The sequence below is a fragment of the Odocoileus virginianus genome, chromosome 14, assembly GCF_023699985.2.
Source record: "Odocoileus virginianus isolate 20LAN1187 ecotype Illinois chromosome 14, Ovbor_1.2, whole genome shotgun sequence".
NCBI classification, from domain to species: Eukaryota; Metazoa; Chordata; class Mammalia; order Artiodactyla; family Cervidae; genus Odocoileus; species Odocoileus virginianus.
The window spans coordinates 64,625,150-64,645,350 of NC_069687.1; the positions used below are offsets into that span (position 1 = coordinate 64,625,150).

General features: G+C 54.2%; 2 protein-coding genes across 4 annotated transcripts in view; both read right to left on the reverse strand.

Annotated features, from left to right (window-relative positions):
• Positions 1–4,283: 4,283 nt before the first annotated feature.
• Positions 4,284–7,210, reverse strand: TLX3 (T cell leukemia homeobox 3). Its single transcript, XM_020870268.2, has 3 exons — positions 6,569–7,210; positions 5,967–6,210; positions 4,284–5,033 (listed from the first exon to the last, which is right to left on the reverse strand). Exons 1-3 carry the CDS (start codon positions 7,128–7,130, stop codon positions 4,823–4,825), a joined length of 1,017 nt encoding a protein of 338 aa, XP_020725927.2. The 5' UTR covers positions 7,131–7,210; the 3' UTR covers positions 4,284–4,822.
• A 9,079-nt stretch (positions 7,211–16,289) lies between these two features.
• Positions 16,290–20,201, reverse strand: part of RANBP17 (RAN binding protein 17) — a 341,319-nt gene continuing 337,407 nt past the window's right edge. For all 3 annotated transcript variants that reach the window (XM_070476842.1, XM_070476843.1, XM_070476844.1), the window contains 2 exons: positions 18,674–18,801; positions 16,290–16,709 (listed from right to left, as the gene is read on the reverse strand). In XM_070476842.1, the coding sequence (XP_070332943.1) occupies positions 16,619–16,709; positions 18,674–18,801 (219 nt within the window). In that variant the 3' untranslated portion in view covers positions 16,290–16,618. The remainder of the gene's footprint in view (positions 16,710–18,673; positions 18,802–20,201) is intronic.

Below are 20,201 nucleotides of genomic sequence, written 5' to 3' on the forward strand. Positions count from 1 at the left end.
CCTCTGATTGAGCCTCTATGCAGTTAGGCATTTAATTAGATTTCTCGTCCATAAGTACATTTTTAAATGCTTCTATTCTCACAGTCAATTAAAGATCGGCTCTACAGTAAGCCATAATTTTTTTTCGCTTTCCCTGGAAGACTCCTTAATAACTGTGTAGCCCTAATTGTACAGACGCAGAAACCAAAGCCACTCTCCAAGGCCACACAGCAAGGGGGTGACAGAACTGGGCAGAGAGCTTCGTGCCACCGGCCTGAGGGACGGCGCGGATCACTGGCGATTCCCGGAGGACTTTGCGAGCGTCTGAACCAAGAACGTGCGCGACAGGTCTAGGCTTTGCAGAGACGAGCCGCTCACAACCTAGCTGGTGCTTGGAAACCCAGGGAGTCTCGCCGCTGCCGCAAGCCCGAAGATTTCGTAAAAGGGAAATGGCCTTTGGCGTTGAGAAACCCTCGCTCTCCAGAAAGCGGGCGCTTGCACCACGCCGGCCTTTCTCCGGCCTTGTTTACTTTTCAGTTGCGCTGAGGCGGAGACTGGGATTTTGGCGAAGGTCCCCTTTAGCGCCCTGGAAACTAGGCTCGGCCCGTGGCTCCTTACCCGGGAGGTCTCGACGGACAGTCCGAGGCCACGCTCCTCACCCGGGGCGCCCAGCCGGACGGCGAACAGGTGCGCATCGCCTGCTGCAGCCCGGGCCCGGCCGCTGACACTGCGCAGCTGCGCGTCCTGGGCCAGGTCGCGCGGCCTTAGGCCGCGAGTCCGAGAGAAGGGCCCCAAGGCCCTAACTGCTGGACGAACTGCTGCGGCGGGCGGGCTCGGCTGCCCCGACCAAGGGTGCAGTGGGGCCTCCGAATGAGCTGGAGCGGCGGCTGCTCTTCCCGCTCCCGCACCGACGGCAAACGCGGGGAAGCTCGCAAGCCTGGGAAGCGATAGGCTCTGGCGATCTTGGAATTCGGAGCCTCCACCCAAGCTGGAGCAGGGAGGCCCTTCCGCCTCACTCTGACCACCGGCCTGGTGTCAGCTGGCTGCAGGTGTCCCCTAGTCTCCTCCCTAGCATCCCTAGGCAAAGTCCCCCTTTTCTCCCAAGTATTAGAGCGCTTTGCTGGGGCGGCGGGGTGGTGGTATTAAAGCTGGTCCACCCATGATGCGTGATTCAGAATTAATTTCTGAATTTTCCACTGCAAAATGAGAAGGGGCATTCAAACCTTGCAGAGACTTGGCGCGAGTCATCATAAACCGCACGCTGCCTGCAAAGCTCGCGGTCCACGGCAGGTTTGTGCTGGGAACTGCTAAAGGGGAATCACTCAAGCGAACGGCCAGTCCCCCAGTTTGTCTCTTTCTCTGGCTCCGATCCTCCTGGGTCCCCCCTGCATCGCCCAACCCCGGACTCCCCGGCCGCGGAGCCTCCCAGAAAGAGCTGAGCTTCGGCCTAACTCCGAGGCCCTGGGCCGGGCGCCTCGCCCCTCTCAGGGAAGACGGGTGCCCAGCCTCCACCGGCGGAGCCCAGAAACCAGCGCTCAGGGAGAGCTCCCGAGGCCAGTCCGCCTGGGTCGCGAAGCTGCCTCTTGCCTCCCTGTCCTGCATCTGTAAAATGGGCGCGGCTTCAGAGAATCTCCAAACGAGATTAGGGAAGGCCGCGGGGAAGGGCGAGGAGGCGAAAAGTTCAGCCCTTGCCCAGAGGCCGGCTGCTGCTTGTTCTCCACTCGGTCTGGAGACGTCGGCCTGCCTTACGTCCACACTCACCTGCCTACCTCTAGAGCCTCGGCCGTTTCCTAGGGCCGAGGTGAGGCCTGATGTTGGGAGACGATCCAGAGAGAGGAGCCCAGTCTACTGCAGATTCTCTTTCCCCTAAATTCAGCTTCAGGGGCGCCCGCCTGATCCGGAAATCTCCAAGCCCCAGCTCCGCTTCACGGCCATCCTGGGGTGGGGACTGGGAGAGTGTTCCTTAACCCGGCGCTCTCGGCTCTCGTCCGGCGCAGCCGCGGGACAGGGCGGCGGCCTCCAGGCTTGGCACAGCGAGAGGAGGGCGTCGGGCTCTAAACGCCCAGCCGGCTCACCGATCCCCGCCGCCCGCCGAGGGCGCCCACACTGCCTTGGCTGAGCGCGGCTTGGAGAGAGTCGCCACCCGGCCCCACACAAGTGGGTTCAGAGCCCCTAACTTGAAGAGAGTTGTAGCAGACTGGTCTCTGGCTAGACGAGGTTTGACTGGGACAAAGCGCTTAGAGACAGCAAACAACACGGAGTCACTGGTGGGGGTAAAACTGCCCTCTTCCCCGCCCCCCGGCCCGTGACTCCGTGGCGTTTGCTGTCTCTAAGCGCTTCTCCCCACCGAGGGTCGCAGCGGGCCTAGGCTCCTGTCCCTGGGCCTGCCTAAAAGCCCAACCTGGTGGGCTTCCTCTTCAGAGATCTTTTGCACAAAGTGAGACATCAGAAGGGGAAAAAGATGTGTGTGCGTCCCTCCAAAAGCCCCAAGAATGGAGGGTCGCCCTGACAAAATAACAAAAATCATTTAGAAGAAAGAAAAACCATTTAGCCTTGTTAGGGAGGAATAGAATAAAAGTGAGAGAAAATAGAACGCGACACCAGTGCCCGAGGGAGGAGCTGCTTGGTCACCGAAGGCAAAGAAGGTCACTCTGATTTTTAGATATTCAAGTTCCCAACCGAAGAGCCAACATTTCCTATCCCGATGAGCACGTTCTCTATGCTTTTGTAGCGGAGAAAATAGAAGCATTTCAGGAAAACACCCAAGGACCAGACCCAAAGCTCTGAGTCACCCTAGTTCTTCTCTGGGGTGTCTTTAAATCCCCAGGGCTTGGAGGTGGGGGTGAGGGCACACGTGCTGTGAGCTCCAGCTCTTCCGTAGACTCCCTCCCTGTCCTAGAGGCCTGCCAGTGCAGTCAATTCCGCATCCCGCCTACAACGAAGGCACCGGAATACACCAGCCGTCAGGGTGGCCGGCGGCAGGCGGGACCGCACCCAGAAGGGTTAGCCTGAAGGAGCTCTTGGGAGCCCCACGTGGAGGAGGGAAGGAGAGAGACAGAGACGGAGATGGAGAGAGGTGGAGGCTACAAGAAAGGGAAAACAATAAGGACAAACACAGAAGAGGAAAGTAGGAGAGAGGGTGGACATGGAGAGAGGAGTCGGAAATGGGAGGAAGTGAGAATACCACAAAGATGAGAAAATAAATGCAACAGAGAAGGAAGTATATAGAGAAACAGAACTGTAAAGGAAGGGATAAAGGGTATATATAGCTGCAGGCAGATTCTTTATCATCTGAGCCACCTGGGAAGCCCCGAAGACAGAGACTCAGAGCTACCAATAGAGAAGGAAACAGCATTGTAGAAGAAAGAAATGGAGAGTCTGTAAAACAAGTTTTTAAAAGGCTGAAAAGGAGAATGATTCGAGGGGGGAAAAAAATCAACCAGCAAGACGAAGTGTTCACCGGCTCTGCGAGTGTTTGTGTCGTTATCCTAAGGGGCCACCCGCTCCAGAGCTCGTGGTCCCGAAACCTCCAGCTTCCGAGGTGAAGCCGGGGGGCTGGGCCACGCCGTTTCCACACCTGGTCTTGGGGTCCCGGGCCTGCCTGGCGCCCCGCCCCCTCCTGCCTAGTGACGACACCTGGGCGGCAGTGAAGTCACGTGACATCACGCTCCGTCCGCGGCCCCACGCGACGCCGAAGGGCGAGGGTGTCCCGGGGTTGTGCGCTACGCTCGCACCCCAGACGCCGCGAGTTTGGAGAACCGGGAAGCGCGCCTGCTCTGCGCTCACAGCCCGCGCACACTGCGCCCAGACCTCCCGGGGCCAGTCGGAGCGGCCCGCCCCGGCCTCTCTGGGGCCTCGCTGGAGGAAGACAGAGGCCTGTGGTGTGGGCGGAGGGTGAGGGGGAGCGAGTTTCGCGTCCTAGGAAGTTCGAGGTCACCGTGCCGCCCACCCCTGGGGTGGGTTAGACTCGGGATGGCCTAAATACGCTCCCAGGCGGGGCCTTTCAGCGCCCCTGCCTGCGCTGCTCTGCGACCTCTGAGCCTAGGGTGCCCTTCCCCCGTCCACCCATCCAGCCGGCACCCGGGCTGCGGGCGGCCGGCGCGCACTGACCTGCACCGCGGATCCTCCGCGGGGCCCCCGGCCAGGCTTCGAGCTGAGGCGAATGCCGACGAGGCTCGGAGAAGTGGGCGCGCGCCCGCACGCCGCCGCTCGGCCTCTACTGCCGCAGGGGTGGGGCGCAGGGTCGGGGGTCGCCGAGCATTATTGGAAACGAAAACGAAATAAAAGCGGCGTTAAGTGAAATAGCTAACTTTTTATTAAATAAAACGACTTAAATAAACGGAACGGAAAAGGAGAAGGGTGGACCCAGCCTCCACGCAGGGTGCCCCAGCCCCTGGCGCTTCCCCCCAGCCGCCTGGTTGGCCGCCCCTCCTCCAGTGGCCCCCGCGGGGGAAGCAGGTGGCCGGCTTCTAAAGAAAAAAGCCAAAACTTTTATTATGTACACGTTTGGGCAAAAGTACAAAGTATAATACAGGCGCCCGGCCCGGGGCGGGGGGCGCTGCGGGCGAGGGGCGGAGAAACGTAAGGCGCTTTCTTTGTCAGGCCCGGGCCTGGGGCGGGACTGGGCGCGGGGCGGGGGCTCGGATTGTCCAGCCGCGCGGAGCCCGGGCCCAGCCCCCTCCGCAGACGGCGGGGATGCGGCCGCGCCCCGGGGCCTACTTGAGCTTGGCAGGCCCTTCCCTCTCGGCCACGACTCCCACCCCCCACCCCCAGCCCGGCTGGGGGCCCGGGGCGCCCCGCCGGGTCGGGGCGGAGATGCTTGGCGACGGTGCGCGCTGGTGGCTCACACCAGAGAGGTGACTGCGGGGACCTTGGAGCTGTCCTCCTCCCAGGGCTGCAGATTCTGCAGCGCAAAGAGCGACGAGTTGTGCAGACACAGCGGGTCGGGCTGGATAGAGTCGTTGAGGCTCTTTTGGAAGGCGTCGTGTTGCAGCTGCAGCATGAGCCGGCTCGCCTGCTGCCGCTCCGCCTCCCGCTCCTCCGCCGTCTGCCGCCTGCACCGGGGGAGGGAGAGGGACAGCACCGTCAGGCACCCGGCGCCGCGGGGCCGCCGGCGGGGCCCTAACCCGCCCTGGAGCCGAGGCCAGCCGGGAGCCTCGAGGCGCGGAGTCCGTCCGCCTCCCGGCCCGCGCAGTGCGCCAAGCACCCGCGAGCTCGGGGAGTGGGTTGGGATCGCTTGTTTTTGTTATGCGCCGGGAGATCGCCGGGAGGGGACTCCGCCGGCCGCCCACTTGCACACCCGGGTATTGTGGCTTCGCCAACAACAAAGATTGTTTCCTTGCGGGGTAACAAGGGCAGGGCGTGTGTGGAAATGACTAGGCCCTGCAGGCAGCCAGTCACTGGGGTCCGCGGGTGGGCGGGCTGGCTCTGCACCTCGCGGGGTCCCCCAGCCGGGTCAGCCTCATCCACTTCTCACAGGCTGTCTCAAACGCTTCTTGAAGGAGGCGATCGCTTCGCAGTTCGCGGGTTAGATGGAAACAGGGATCGGATTAAGACAGGGCTGAAGTCGGGATGGGAAACTAGAGGCGGAACCTGGAGCTCCGCGCGGATTGTTGACAATCCGAGAGAACAGGGGGCAAGCCAGACGGTTTAGGGGAGCGCGAGAGACCCGGGCAGTGTGGGGTGTTGGCGGGGCGGGGGTGGGCAGGCGAGCGGAAACCAAGCAGCGCAGGAGATGGAATAGAACAGGGAGAGAGCTGGTGAGGCTCAGGAAAGCGACACAGGAATGGGAAGGAGGAGTCCCGGAGGCGCGGGAGAGAGGGGACAGGCGGACGCGAGGGCGAGCTGGGAGATAAAACCTGGGAAGGAGGGAGAGGTGCAGCCCCAGGAGGGCGGTAGCGGGTAGCACAGGGTGGGGGGAACGCGAGGCTGCGGCACGAGGCGGGCAATGGGCCGGTGCAAGGTGGGCCGGGCCGGGCCTCTCTCACCGCCACTTGGTCCTCCGGTTTTGGAACCAGGTCTTGACCTGCGCGTCCGTCATTTTGAGGGACTTAGCGAGCGCCGCCCTCTCGGCCGAAGCCAGGTACTTCTGGCGGTGGAAGCGCTTTTCCAGCTCGCAAATCTGCACCCGAGAAAAGGACGTGCGCGGCTTCTTACGCTTGGGCGGCGTCCTGTTCTGGTAAGGGTGGCCGATGCGCCGGGTCACGGTGAAGGGCGTGAGCGCCGCCGCCGCTGCGGAGACACACGAGGCCCCCTGAAGCCTAGCCCAGCTCGACTGCTGTTCAGGCCCCATGCGGACCCCGTGCCGCCCCACCTGAGGCGCAGAATACTACGCTATTTTCGTTGGTTCCGCGCGTCCCCAGCAGCACCAAGCCGTTTGGGGGATGCCCCCCACTTCCCCCGGGCACAGGCTTATTTTCCCCGAACTCCCTGATTTTCCTCCCATCTGTGGTTGCCCGGGGCCCTGGGCACCGAGGCCTCCACCTCACTTGGGCCTCCGAAATCTTTTCCCGGAGTGGAGCACGTAGGGCGCGGCGCCTCTGGCCCCGGGAGGGCAGAGGCCCGGCGCCTGTTTGGACACTCTGCTCACCTGTGAAACGATCTTTTACGAAGCGGCGGCTGCTCTCCATCCAGGGGAAATTGAGGCCGCCCAGGCTGGAGACCGTGGGCACGGAGGGCATGGCAGGAAGCGCGCTAGGCAGAGGCGGCGGCACGGCTCCGGGCAGCGGCCTGTGCGCTGGCACCCGGATCACGCCGGCGGGCGCCAGGCTCAGGTTGACACTGTAAGATCCCGCGTCCTCGAAGGGCGCGCCGAGGCCGGCAAAGGAGGTGGGCAGAGACGGGTATGTGGCGCCCGGGCGGCCCCCGGGGGGCCCTCCTAGGTAGCTGGCGCCGTCGGGGCCCCGCGGGGCTGGTGCGCTGTCCTGGTCCGGGCTGTTGAGGATCTGGTCGATGCCGAAGCTGATGGGCTCGTGCGGGTGCGGGGTCTGCGCGCTGGCGGACGCCTCCATCCTGGGCGGGCGGAAGGGCTGGGCTGGGCTGGGCGGGGAGGCGGCTGGGTCCCCGTTACGGCGCGGCCATGGAGCGCCCGGCGCCTCTCGTCGCACTGAAACTTTGCCAAGAGTGCGCGGGCCCGACAGGCTCTGTGTCATCTTTCTTGAACCGAACCTGGAGTTTCCGCTGCTAATTCCTCTCCCGCCGCAGCCATTGGCTGCGATCAACAAGCCTCTCTCCTCCCATTGGTTCCTGGCTTTCAATAAAGGCCTAATTCATGGAAATAGGAGCTTAGGGACTGTTCCAAGGTGACATCATTTTAACAAACGAACAATAGGTCAAATTTATTAGCCGGCATAATGGGCGGCGGATATTAGCGCCCGAACCGCAGCCTCCCAAACCCGAAATCTAACGAAGCTGCAATTAGCAGACGTTCCCCTCTCCTCCGGGCCGGGTCTGCTTCCCTGCAGCCGAGCGGGGCTGTGAGGGCGCCCTGTTGGTCAAACTGTCGTTTGCCAAGGTGGGGGGGGTGGGGGGGGGCTCGTTTTCTTCCAAATTTTTTTCATCGGAACAAAACCCAAACCAAAAGAATCGTTTCTATTACAATGGAGTTGCAACCGCGGAACGAACCTGCGGGATCCTGGACACCCCACCGCCGCGGGAGAAACGAAAGGGGTGCACGGTGGGGCGCAAGCTCTGAGCTACCTGCGCACCGGGTGAGGACAGCACCGGAGCGGACCCCGCGCTCCCAAGGACCCCGACCCGCGTGGGGAGAATTCACCCCCTCCTGGGCTTCGGCCGCGGCGTCGCGGCCACTTTGGAGACACTCCCTGGCACCGGCCAGAAGGACCGAGGCGCGACTCTCAGGTGCCCACGCGTGCCGGGCCGGGCTGAACGGGACCCGAGGTTGCCCGGTGAGGAGCGGGATCTGGTCCCTCGAAATTCGTTGCAGGATGGAGTGGACTGTGGACTCGCGGGGGAACCTGCCGGGGGACGCGGCAGGTGTTGGGATTCTTGGGTTCCCGAGGGGCGAGGGACGAGGGCGGAGGGCGGAGGGCGGAGGGCGGAGGGCGGGGGTGGGGGTGTGTGTGTTCATATTTAGAGCAAATAGCGGGATTTCTTTCAGTAACGCTGGGCGCTGAGATCACTGCCGGTTCTGTCTGCGCCCTCGGAGATTGTGTATGTGGGCCAAGGGGCACCGATGACAGGACTACTCGGAGGGTGGTCAGCGCCCCCCAAGCCCGCCAGCCTCAGCTGTCTCCCCAGGGGATGTTTACAAACCGTTTTTCACCTGCTGATTCTAAAATCGTTAGGTGCGAACTGACTGCTGCCCCCTTGGCTGGGCCTCTTCCTGGGCTCCCCGTCTTGTCAGCGCTGTTGGAGCTGGGACGCTCCATTGGCCAGAAGGGTGTTCTGTTTGGGCCAGGTCACATCCTAGCTGGGTGACCTTGAGCAAGGGACTCGATATTTTCAGGCTTTGGTTTCCTTATTTGTAAAACGGAATGTGTGAATTGCGGGATGGTTGTGTGCCATGAGTGATGTGTAGAGAGGGCACACTGTCAGGGCCTGGCTGATGTGGGCAAGGAGAAGCCTTGGCTGCCTCCCATATCCGTTCCCCAGCCTGACAGCTGATGTATTATTCTTACCACTCCTGTTTACTTGTTTGCTGTTTCATTTGTGGAGATTCAGTATCTTGGAGGGAAAGGTGTATTTGTCTACCATAGGGTCAGTCCCAGAGGGCCAGGAAGGGCAGGGGGTGGCAAGTAGGAGATTCTTTCTGGGAATCTGGCCCCCAAAACGAGAGGCCTCAGGACTTACAATCTTAAGGCCTGGGTCCCTGGGTTAACACCTGCTTTGTGACCTTGGGCAAGTCTCTTGGCCTGGCAGAATCCCAGTGTTGACGGGGAGAATGAGGTAGGCAGAAAGGGGTGAGGTGAGCAAGATGCCTGGCCCTGGGCAAGCACTCCTCCACCTCTCTCTGCAGACCAGAACCTTCAGATGGCATGTTGCCACTGCTCTGGGCCTGGGACCTCCTGCTTCTAATTCAGGCTCTGCCATTGGAGGAGGGGGCTGGGGGTTATAGGGTTTCTCATTGCCTCTCCTGGAACCTCATTGTCCTTATTTGTAAAACAGAAAGGGTAATAGCTACCCCCAGGGTGGCTGTGAGAAGTAAATGAGAGAAGGTCTGTGGAATTGCCTATGAGAAACTCTGGTGGTTATATAATAATAACTTTTAACGGCAACAGTGGAGCAACTGTGAGTTGAGAACTTAGTGTGTGCCAGGCAAGGGTGGGGGCATTTATTTAGTCCTCACGACAACCCTCTGCAGAGAGACTCACACCGACTCAGAGGCTAGCGAAGGCTCTACACCAGCAGCTCCACTTCCTTCCTGGTTTCCAGAGCCCGGGATCCAGGCCTGTCTTCACCACTTCCTGCCTCTGTTACACTGAGTAGCAAGGTCCACTCTGCACAGATATGTGGGCATGGAGTTAGGGAGGTGTGGGTGATGTGGCCAACATTGTTCCCAGGGCATGGTGAGTGGCCCAGTGCTTAAGAATCGGATCCTCACCTCTGTTTATCAGCTGTGGACTCATGGAACCCTCTTTGTGCCTCAGTTTCCTCATCTGGTCAAGCACCCATACCAATCTTGTGTGATTGAATGAGTTCCTCTGGGTAAGCATTCAGTACAGTGCCCCACTGCTTAGGACCCCAGACTTCTCAGGCAAATAGCAGCCAGTGCTTTGGCCACTGAGCACAAACTCCTTGTCATTCTCAACCAAGACAGAAGAGAGCTGTTAGACAGCTCAGGAAGAGGAGTAAATGGAGGGGGTGGTAGTCCCTGGGACACCGTTCTCCAAATCTGTTTTCCCGACCTGCTGCAGCACCAGCATCACCTGGGAATTTGTTAGGAATGTGCGTTCTTTGACCCTAGCCCAGACCTGCTGAATTCAAAACCCTGGGGTGGGGTTCAGCACTCTGTGTTTAAGAAGCCCTCCAGGTGATTCAGATGCCTGCTCAAATTCAGAAGCCAGTGTCTGGAGTATTGCCCATTTTATCCAAGTTTTCAAATTCACTGTTATATTAATGACATTATGGGAAGATTCTCTCCTGTTTTGAAGCTCTCACGTTGGATCTGTGTTAACGTCCTCTGCATTTCATTCTCAGTTGTGGTTTTTTTTATCATGTTTGCCATAGGTTTGTCTGAAAGGAAAGACTTTTATTTCATTATCCTTTTTAAAAATGTCATCTCCTTCAGGAATGGCTTGTTTTATTTTTATTAATTCATTTCTGCTTTGTTTGTTGAGGTGAAATTTTAGTTCACTTTGGTCAATCTTCCCTGTTTTTTATTAAATACATCTAGGGTCAGACATTTTCCTCTGGGCACTGTTTTTGGCCAGATATTGTTTGATGTGTATTTTGTGTTCCTGAAATTGTAATTTTTTTTTTTTTACTGTCCATTCTTACCTGTTATCAATTGAACAGTGACAGATGGACACACACACACACACACACATGAGTATCTCTAAGAACTGGGAGCTGGTGACCCGGACTCATGAGGCCAGAAAGACCTTCTCTCCTTGTCCCGATGGAGAAGCCGGGAGAAGGCACAGGGCTGCTGGGGGCCTTGCTGGGGGTTATACAGGAGGGAGAGGGGCTTCGGGGATGAGAGGCAGGATGTTGGCATTTCTAGCGGCCCTTCTATGTCTCATGATGAAAAGCTCTAAAGACACCTGCCCAAACTTATTCTCTCATTCATTCATTTATTCAGGTATTTACTGAGCACCTATTCAAATTTTCTGGACCACATACCAACTTTGGGCTTCCGTTTCCCCAACTGATAGTGGGAGTAATGCAGTTTGAGCTCTTCATCACTGCCTTCCCCTCTACCCGCCCCAACCCCCCACCGATGGGGATCACTAGGGGAAGAACCTTCCTCAGGAGGCCTGAAAGACCTCTGCCAGCAGGAGAAAGGCAAAAGCCACCTGGTGCTGCTCAGGAACCGTTGAACACCCCCTTGCTTCCCTGTCCTGGGACTTATAAAACATTTGGCTTACAGATGACATGCCTTGCCCAGGGGCATGTGGGGAGAAGGGCTGGAGCTGGGGTTTGAACCCAGGAGTCTCGTGACTACAAAGCCCCTGTTTTCCCGTTACTGCATACCCCTGTGTCTCCTCTGGAAGCAGGCAGTCAAGATTCTAAGCCATAGGAAAGGAGTGGGCAGTCTAGGAAAGGCGCACAGGAGCAGGGTGAGCCGCTGTGGTAGGCTCCCTTCTGTCTCCCCGCACTGGCCCGGGAGTGCTTCCACAGCAGAACTGTGTTGGTGGCGTTCAAGTTCCTGTTGCAGGGCTGGCTCAGGGCCCACTGGAGGGTCATGACGAGTTTGTGGTATTAAACCGAATAGCACACTGCAAGGTCAGATGAGGGGTAAGGACGAAGGGGTCAGAGTGTGTCCAGGAACTCGCATGCACTCAGTTTAGCATCCGTCTCTCCCAGCCCCGCCCACGACTGGGGCCTTTCCGCTTTGAGGACCCAGGTCCCCTATTGCCTCTCTGCCCATCCTTTAAAGCAGCGCCCTCCCCCAGCCGTCGTTTATCCGTGCTTGTTTTCATCACGCCTCGTTGTCTTTGGAACTGATCTTATTTACCCTGTTCCCCAGCCCTCTGGAGGCAGAGGCTGCCTCCTTCACTGCTGTAGCTGTGGAAGGTGAATGAGTGAGGGAACGAATGCCCCAGGAGCCCCGTGCGGAGTCAGACCGAGACCCCGGCGGCGGGGGGGGGCGGGGCGCTGCGGCGGGGCGGGGCTTAGGGGACGGTGGGGCCGAGGGGGCGGGGAGGGCCAGCGCCGGGGCTGAGGACGCGCGCGGCCGGGAGCCCCGAGAGGCGCCTCCACACCGGGCCTCAAGCCCCCGTCAGCCATTTTTCCCATTTGGTGTTTTACAACTTTCCTTTCTTCCTGACAGATTTCACTACTAAATTTGACTTCGTTTCAACACTTTTGTTGGGCAAATTACATTAAGATGGATGTTGCAGGTACCCTTTATGGTTTATTTATCGTGATACTGTTTGTATCTCACGCTTATAAATAACTTATGTTATAGCTTTTGTTTGTGGAAATGTAACTTACATATTTTATTACGCTTTCTGTAAACCTCAAAGAGAATCTTGTCAAGGAAGCACTCTTATCAGCAATCCAAACTATGGGACGTAAAAACCGACACTGACATTATTTTTTAATATGCCAAGGAGGCAGGTTACTCTTGCTGTAGTTTGAAAGGTTTGCTGTCATCGTAAACTTACACCTCAATAAAACATTAAAAAGTCTCAAGAATGATTTTATAAAGGAGGGAGGAGGGTGAATTGGTGGCAGAACCCATAGACAGAGCACATAGCAGGCCCAGGTATTGGACTGGGCTTTCTTGGGGAGTGACCAGCCCCATCTGGGGGTCCCAGTGGGTCTGTATTCCCCTCCCCACCCAACTGTCTCCAAAGCCTGGTGGTGAAGTGTCTAGCTTAAGGGACTTTAGTGGAAAAGAAACGAGTTTTGGAGTCAGGCTGACCTGACTTTGAATCCTGGCTCATCAACTTCTTAGCTGTGCGGCTCAGGTTAGTCTTTTAGTCTCAGTTTTGTCACCTCTACAATGGGGATAATGCTTACTTGACTTTCTTATCGGTAGGCATTACATTTAAATGAGATCGTGATTTGCAATGCTTAGTGGCTGCTCATTAAATGACAGTGGTTCCAATTATTTAATGTTCATCTTGAGATTTTTACTCCCCCCCCCCCCCCCCCGCCCCGCTCTGCTCTCCAGGCGCCCTTCCCTCCTCACTGTAAGGGGCTGGCGTCTCTCAAACGCCGCCTCTCCCACCCTGCCGGACTGGCCGCCATCTTCCCTTCGCCTCACCCACCCTGTTCTCTGTTCTCACGCTCAGCTCTCCCTTAACTCAGGCGCTGAGCGCAGCTTGCAGCTATGCCGGGTCAGCTGCACGTGTTGAAAGGGGCTCCCAGCACCATGACGCAAAGGCACTTGTAGGTTGCAGGGCCAGTGGAACGGAGCCTGGGCAGGGGCCTAGAGGGCGTTTCTGGCTGCTCCATCACCAGCCGGCGCAGCGCCCGCACCCTCTGTTCTAGACAAGCCTGATGGGGAAGCGCAGGAAAGACAGGAACATCTAGAACACAAGCAGGATACAGCTCTCAGGGGCCAGGTTCTCAAGGTGGTGTAGAAAGTGAAAGCCTTGCAGTCGTGATACCTTCAAACTGTTTCCTGCTTGACTATCAGCTGAAGCTGTTGGCTTGACCTAGCGCCCACACTGCATTCATGAGACATATTAGCCCCCTAGGAGCTCATCAGAAGGGTGAGGTATACCAGCAGTGGCCCACGTCTTCCTCGCCTCCTCACCCTGGGTGAGGATGGTTGAATGGTAGACCCTGAGGACCTGCTGGAGTCATTTTTTTTTTCCTGTTGCTGAGTGTGAATTAGGTACACCTCTGATCTGATTAGAGCGGTTAACAGATCCGACTATAATGGTTCTCTTTTGTGTGGGTTCTGCAAGATGGGGTGTGCCCTTGAGTGCTGGCTTCATCCTTGGGATGGGATGACCCTGAAGAACTCCCACATGGACCTCCAAGTGTCCTCAAGAGTCCTCCCTATGATTCCTGACCGAGGCCAACTCTGGCAAGGCTGGGGGAAGGGCAGGGTTCTTGGGGGAGTGTGTGTGTGGAAATATCTGGAAACATCCCAGCTTCCCCACTCTCCTTTCCTCCCTCAGAAAGGGCACAGAATGGAACTTAGCCTTCCTAGGAAGATCAGGATTCTGTTCGAGATTTCTGGGGAAGAAACCTTTAGCCAAACTCAACCACTCCAGTAAAGGCCAGGTAAGAGTCGAGGCTGGAAGATCCCTGCAGGTGTTTAACTCCTGCCCCTGGGTGTGGTCTGCTCCTGGTGATTGGACTTCAGTGAAGAGAATGCAGAAGTGATGGGTGCCCCTCTGCAGTTAGGTTATGAGAGGCTGTGACTTCCAGGGTGCTGTGTTCTCCCTTGCTCTGGTAAAGCAAGATGCCGTGCTGTGAGCCACCCTATGGAGAGGCCATTTGGCTAGGAGCTGAGGCTCAGTCCACCAGCCCATGAGGGGCGGACTCCTGCCCACAGCCACGAGGGTGTGTGGAAGCAGGTCCTTCCCAGCGAGCTTTGTGGTGAACCAGGCCTATGAGACCCACCATAGCCTGGGAGACCCAGAGGCAGAGCATCCTAAGGAACTGTGAGATAAGCAGTGCTGTTTAAGTCACTGTGAAAGCATTAGTTGCTCAGCTGTGTCTGACTCTGCCACCGTATGGACTGTCGTCTGTCAGGCTCCTCTTTCCATGGAATTCTCCAGGCAAGAATACTGGAGTGGGTTGCCATTCCCTTCTCCAGGGGATCTTCCCTACCCAGGGATCGAACGTGGGTCTTCTGCATTGCAGGCAGTTTCTTTCCCATTTGAACCACTGGAGAAGCCACTGTGTTTTGGGGTAATTTGTTATCTACCAATAGAGTTCTGAAAAACATGGAAATTGATGTAAACGTTAACTGGTTTCAACTTAACCATTCTCAAATGTAGGTCTTGGAAGAGACCTCAGGAATGCCTGTGAGGTGACACAGACCTGGGATCACATATTGCCTGTGTAAGCTGGGTGCCACCTCTGAGCCTGTTTCCTCGTCTGATGAGAGGGCTGAGAGCGTGGTCCCCTGGCTGAGCATCCCTGCCCCATGTGCTGCCTCCACGTGTGCTCTGCACACCCAGCGCTGGGAGCAGGCCCTGCTGGGGTGGGGTGGGTGGGCCCGAGAAGGCCTCCACGGCCACGATGGAGCCGGCCTGGCTGCTGAGAGAGCACCAGGCGGCCTCTGCCAACGTGGTGAAGAAAAGCAAGCACACACGGTGATTTTCTTGTGAGCATTTTAATGCAAACAATACGGTGCTTTTAGGTCTTGGAACAGCTTATTATTTATTTATTTAGGCCACGCCCCACAGCTTGTGGGATCACAGCTCCCTGACCAGGGACTGAACCTGGGCCATGGCAGTGGAAGCCTAGGATCCTAACAACTAGGCTACCAGGGAACTCCCAGGTCTTGAACATTTAAAGAAAAAAAAGTGCCAGAATGGGATAGGCTTTCTATGAAGGATTTTTTGGGGATGGGTAGTATGCAGTAATTAGCCCCTAAGAAAGAAAAAATTCTCAAATCAGATTTTTTTTAAAAGTTGAAGTTTTATGAAGTTCGGAATTTGCCTTCTCAGGGAAAATTACTTATCCTACTGATAATGAAACACAGTGTAAGGCCGAGGCTTACTTCTCCATTAGATACCAGAAATAACCCTACCTAGAACACACTTTTCCCTGACTTCCTGAGTTCACATATGGAAGACAAATTTTTATATAAACTTGGGTGACTTTGCTTTTATGTGACAAGCCTGTTATAAAACTCAACTATCAAGAAAATTGTCAAGAAATAACTAGTCTGAGAAATGAGATTATAAAAGGAGCCTGTGGATTTACTTCTTCAACAGTAAGGCCAACCTTTCATGTTTTAGCAGAAATAAAGGGAATAATATTTACTATAAGCCTGAACCATGATGACAGAGCAGTGGGATACCAAAGGCATCTGACAGTGACAATCTCAAATCAACAGCCTAGTTACCATGCATCACAAACGGTAAAGGCCTTCTCCCTGTCCTGGGTTTGCGTTGAGTTGCAGTCCCCACCATAAAAAGTTTTTGTGGCAAGATGAAAACCAGCTGATCCTCATCCTCTGAAAATCCATAGTTTAGCATCTAGAACCGTTTTGGTTGGCTCAAGAAGGCAAGTGGCTTTGAATCTACATTTTAATTGGATACCTCTGCTTCTCTTAAAAATTAAATGGAGGCAGAAGGGCTGGGTGCTAGCAGCGCCCAGAACTACTTGCTGGGGCTACCTACTCCTTCTGGAGAAATATCTCTGCAGGCAGTAATTCCACAGCTTAATTCTTCTAGACTAAACCACTTCAGATTTATGCCAGTGAAAAGCAAACGTTGTTTGTAAGTCATTTAATTGTGTTACTGTCTCTCAACTTTATCAGACGCTGCTGAGGCAGAGAGGTCTGTGTGCAGTCCTGTGGGATGCGTTACAGAGCTCCCAGGCTCGTCTGAAATGCCCACAGCTCAGAGCTCCAACACTGTTTTTCCAGACGAGCCTAATAACAAACTACTAATTTAACAGGTTCAAGTGGTATTTGTCTCAATCCGGGATCCACATTGAAGGCTGCATCTCTCACAGATTCACCCCCTTGATCGCAGAGCCATTAACTAGTAGACACTGAGTCGCAAACCTGGTTTATTATGTTCTTTGGTTAAACGTTGTTTCTACCCTTTCAGAGAATTATGAGAACAAAGGTAATAATCTTATATAGAAAGACTGAAAACACATCTTTTGCTTTTTTCAGTGCAAAGACTGAATTTACATTGTTTGTGCACTATTATAAATTCTTATACTTAGGCCAGACTTATAAAAAGGTAGGGTTTTTGTTGTTGTTTGTTTTGAAAAATAGATTCTCCTGGGCTAGCCAACATCACTGTCCTGGGACCCTGACCCACAAGTCTCCGGATGAAGGCCTCTCGGCACGCAGGCAGAAGTCCAGTCAGCTCATCATGTCCAGTGGCTCAGCGCTGCCATTGCTACGCAGGGCCTCAGCCACGTCTCTTCTGAAGACAGAGAGGTTCTGGGTGAACCTGTGGGAAGAGGAAGAAAGGCTTGAGGGCAGTGGCTAGGCTGAAGCTGTGTGACCCTCTGGAGGCAGAGTTCAGGACCCTGGAGAGGGTCTTGGCGGAGCTCCCTTCTTTCATTTCACAGTCACTATAGCTCCTCCCTTTCCCCTCCCAGAAAATAAGGGTTATCAGCAAAGACACTAATCATTCTGAGGGGTGCGTTCTGTGATTATACCATTTAAGAATTATTTTTAAAAGTCAAATTACACATAGATAATAATGAATATAAAGAAAAGAACCAAAGCTTATGTTGGGTTTACATATAAATTCATTAAATCATTGTTAAGTCTTCCCCAGAGCAAGTGTTAGTATCCTTATTTGCAGATAAGAAAACCAAACTCAGTGCTGCCAAAAGAGGGGGCACTGGATAAAACCACCTGGGTTCAGATCCTGACGCTACTACTTCTTAACTGGGTGATCTCAGATGAACACTTAACCTCAGTCTTGGTACCCTACGTGATAGCTACCTTATGGGACTGTGAGAATTAAGAATTTACTGAGTTAAGAGAGACAGTGCCTGTAAGTGCTCAGCATCCTGCCTGGCACATGGAGGACACCCGTCCTTTCTGGCTAGTACTCTCACTAAACAAGAGACTCACAGCGCTGCTCAGGAGGTGGTACTCAAACTCCCAAGCCTCGGGCAAAGCAATTTCCCCCTTGAGGCACCTAGCAAGGCACCTCCCCTTCCTTCACTAAGTCTCTTCTCCTCCTAGCCTGGAAGCTGCCCCTATTTGCCTGATAGAGGATCTTGGTGGGGAACAAGGAGTGAAGGGAATATGTCCACAGAGTCCATCTGACTTGGCCTTGTATTATCAAAGCCCAGGTTTTGGCCTGTGGCTATGGGGCAATTAACAATTTTCATTTCAATGGCATACCATTTGAATGCTAACATTTTATCAAACGATGGGGCAAGTGGTTTTTTTTTTTTCCCTGAAAACATTTTTTCTCTCCATCATTAATTTTGTCTGTCTCTGCCACTAGAAGCTCCATGAGGTTAAAAAAACCTTGGAACAGTTAGTTCCCCACTGGTATCCCTGATGCCTGGCACATAGCAGATTCTCAACAAAATTTTGTGAACTAAATGAATGAATGAATGAATTCAAGCATAGGTGACAAATTTGTGTTCCTCATCAAGATCTCACTGGCAACTTAGCTGTCTCTGTTCTTGCAAAACCAACCACATTTAAAGGTCAGACAGAGGAAGGAACTACTTACTTACTTACTATTTAGTCTATGTCTTAGGTACCATGTTTACTATATTCTGTTACTTAAATGTCACAACCAATTATCATATCTTTGTTTTACTTGTGAGAAAACAGGATCAGTGGAGTTGACTGCCTTACTCACTGCCACACAGCTTATAAAGGAATAAAATTTAAATTGGAATCTGTCTGCACTCAAAGTCCATGTTTGTTCAAATGTCAGAAAGCCTTTCTTTGTCCTTCATAGCAGTTCTAACTTTTTCTTTCTTTTAACCTTTCAATAAGTTATTTTTTCTGTGGGATTATAAAATGCTTAAGGGCAAAAATTGCACTTTATTCCCCAGTGGCTCAGTGGTAAAGAATCTGTCTGCAATGCAGGAGACACAGGAGATGTAGTTCAATCCCCGGGTTGGGAAGATTCCCTGGAGAAGGGCATGGCAATCCACTCCAGTGTTCTTGCCTGGAGAATCCCATGGACAGAGGAGCCTGGTGGGCTACAGCCCATGGGGTGGCAAAGAGTTGGACACAACTTGGCACGGATGCATGCATGCATCCTACAGTGCCTAGCATGCTGCTTGGAAAAAAGCAAATACCCATACTGGATAGAACTAAAGTGAGCCGAGGGCTCCAAGGTGTAACGGGAAACTGCATCAGTGCGTGAGCTTTGTGAAGTGCAGCCATGGAACATCCTCTCCCGGAGACGCTGAACTGCTGGGCGTCACTCACTTGTCCCTGTTCTTGACAGACAGGTTCTGCTCCACTCCTTCCATCAGGCTCCTGAAGCACTGGGCAAGGGCCTCCTGCTTGGGGAGAGGCTGGCTGCTTATCAGACCTGCCCTCAGTTCACCGAAATACTGTTGGGAGACAGAACAAGTGTCAGAGGTCTGGCTCCAAACTGGGCCTGAAGAAAGCTGGGGGGTGGGGGGGGTGGGGTGGGGTGGTGCTAGACCAGCCCTGACGGGCTCACTCTAACTCTCAAAGGGGCTTTGGTCCAGGTCCACTTTGAACATTAAGCCTTGAGAGAAAACCAGAGCAATAGAGACGTTCCTGAGTATAAACTCTATTATCCTCTCTCATAAAATCTGTTGCTATAATTGTTTTATCGTCACAGAACAATTTAGGCTGATGGAGCCCTTGCCTCCTGGGTGGGCGATCGAGCACATAAAGGTCTTCCTCTCCTCAACATTCACAGGAAGACTGAAAGAGGAATGGCCTCTTAGGGTGAGGGAGGAACTTAGCCAGGCGCACTCGGGCAGCCCTTAGCCAGACTTAGCCAGACTTAGCCAGGCCCCGGGTCCCGCCTCCTGCTTCTCCGTCCCCCACCCCCCGTGACTTTAGCGAACTACTTCTCAAACCACCCCAGGCTCTGTGTTCCCCAGTCCCTGCACGCCTGGGTCAGGGAGGGTCTGTTCGGCTGAGGGCGGCACCTCAGGGGCTCGCTTAGTTCTGGGTGAGCTGTCGGACACTGAGAAAGATCCTTGTCACACCTGGTCACAGAGAACTGCACAGCCCTTTTCTCTCTGCTGATGACTGTGGGCTTTTACACACACACACTCATGCTAAAAGCAGCTCCTAATCATTGGAAACAGCCTAATTTCAGCACAAAGACGACATTTTGCTAGTCATGTGTTTATCCTTCCAGGCCCAAACAGCATGATATTTAATTTTCATCATACATTAAAACAGCTCACATGAAAAACACACATAATTAATATGTAGTCAGACTAATACTTAAATACTATATATCAGAGGCATTATACTTAAACCACAATGTCTTCCTGAACAAGATTGGGAATGCACAAAACTACTTATTTTTCCCTTTTATAATGATGCAGTGACTCACACCAAATAGAAAATTATTAGTTTTTCATCCCAAACCATGAAATATTGCCTCCATCAGTAAAGTATAATATTGTGATGTCATAAGCTTTTTCTAAACACTGAATTTGCCCTTATTCCCTCTCAATCATTTTAAAAGAACTGCTCTCTTTTATAGAGCTTGGATTTAAATCACAATAACACCGAGGGAAGATGAATGACAGTGCTATTGAATGTGGCTAAAATTGGATACTTCAGCACAGGTGAATGATGAGACAGCTCTTCTCTTTTTGATATATTTTCTTCTTCTATTAGTTTCCTTCCAAGGCTGGGATTTCAGTTTGAATTTTAATGTATGCGCTGTCTCTAATCTCTCTGTCTTTCTCCCCAGTACTCTCTTACTGTATAGACAATTCATTCTCCCCAGCAGTAATGC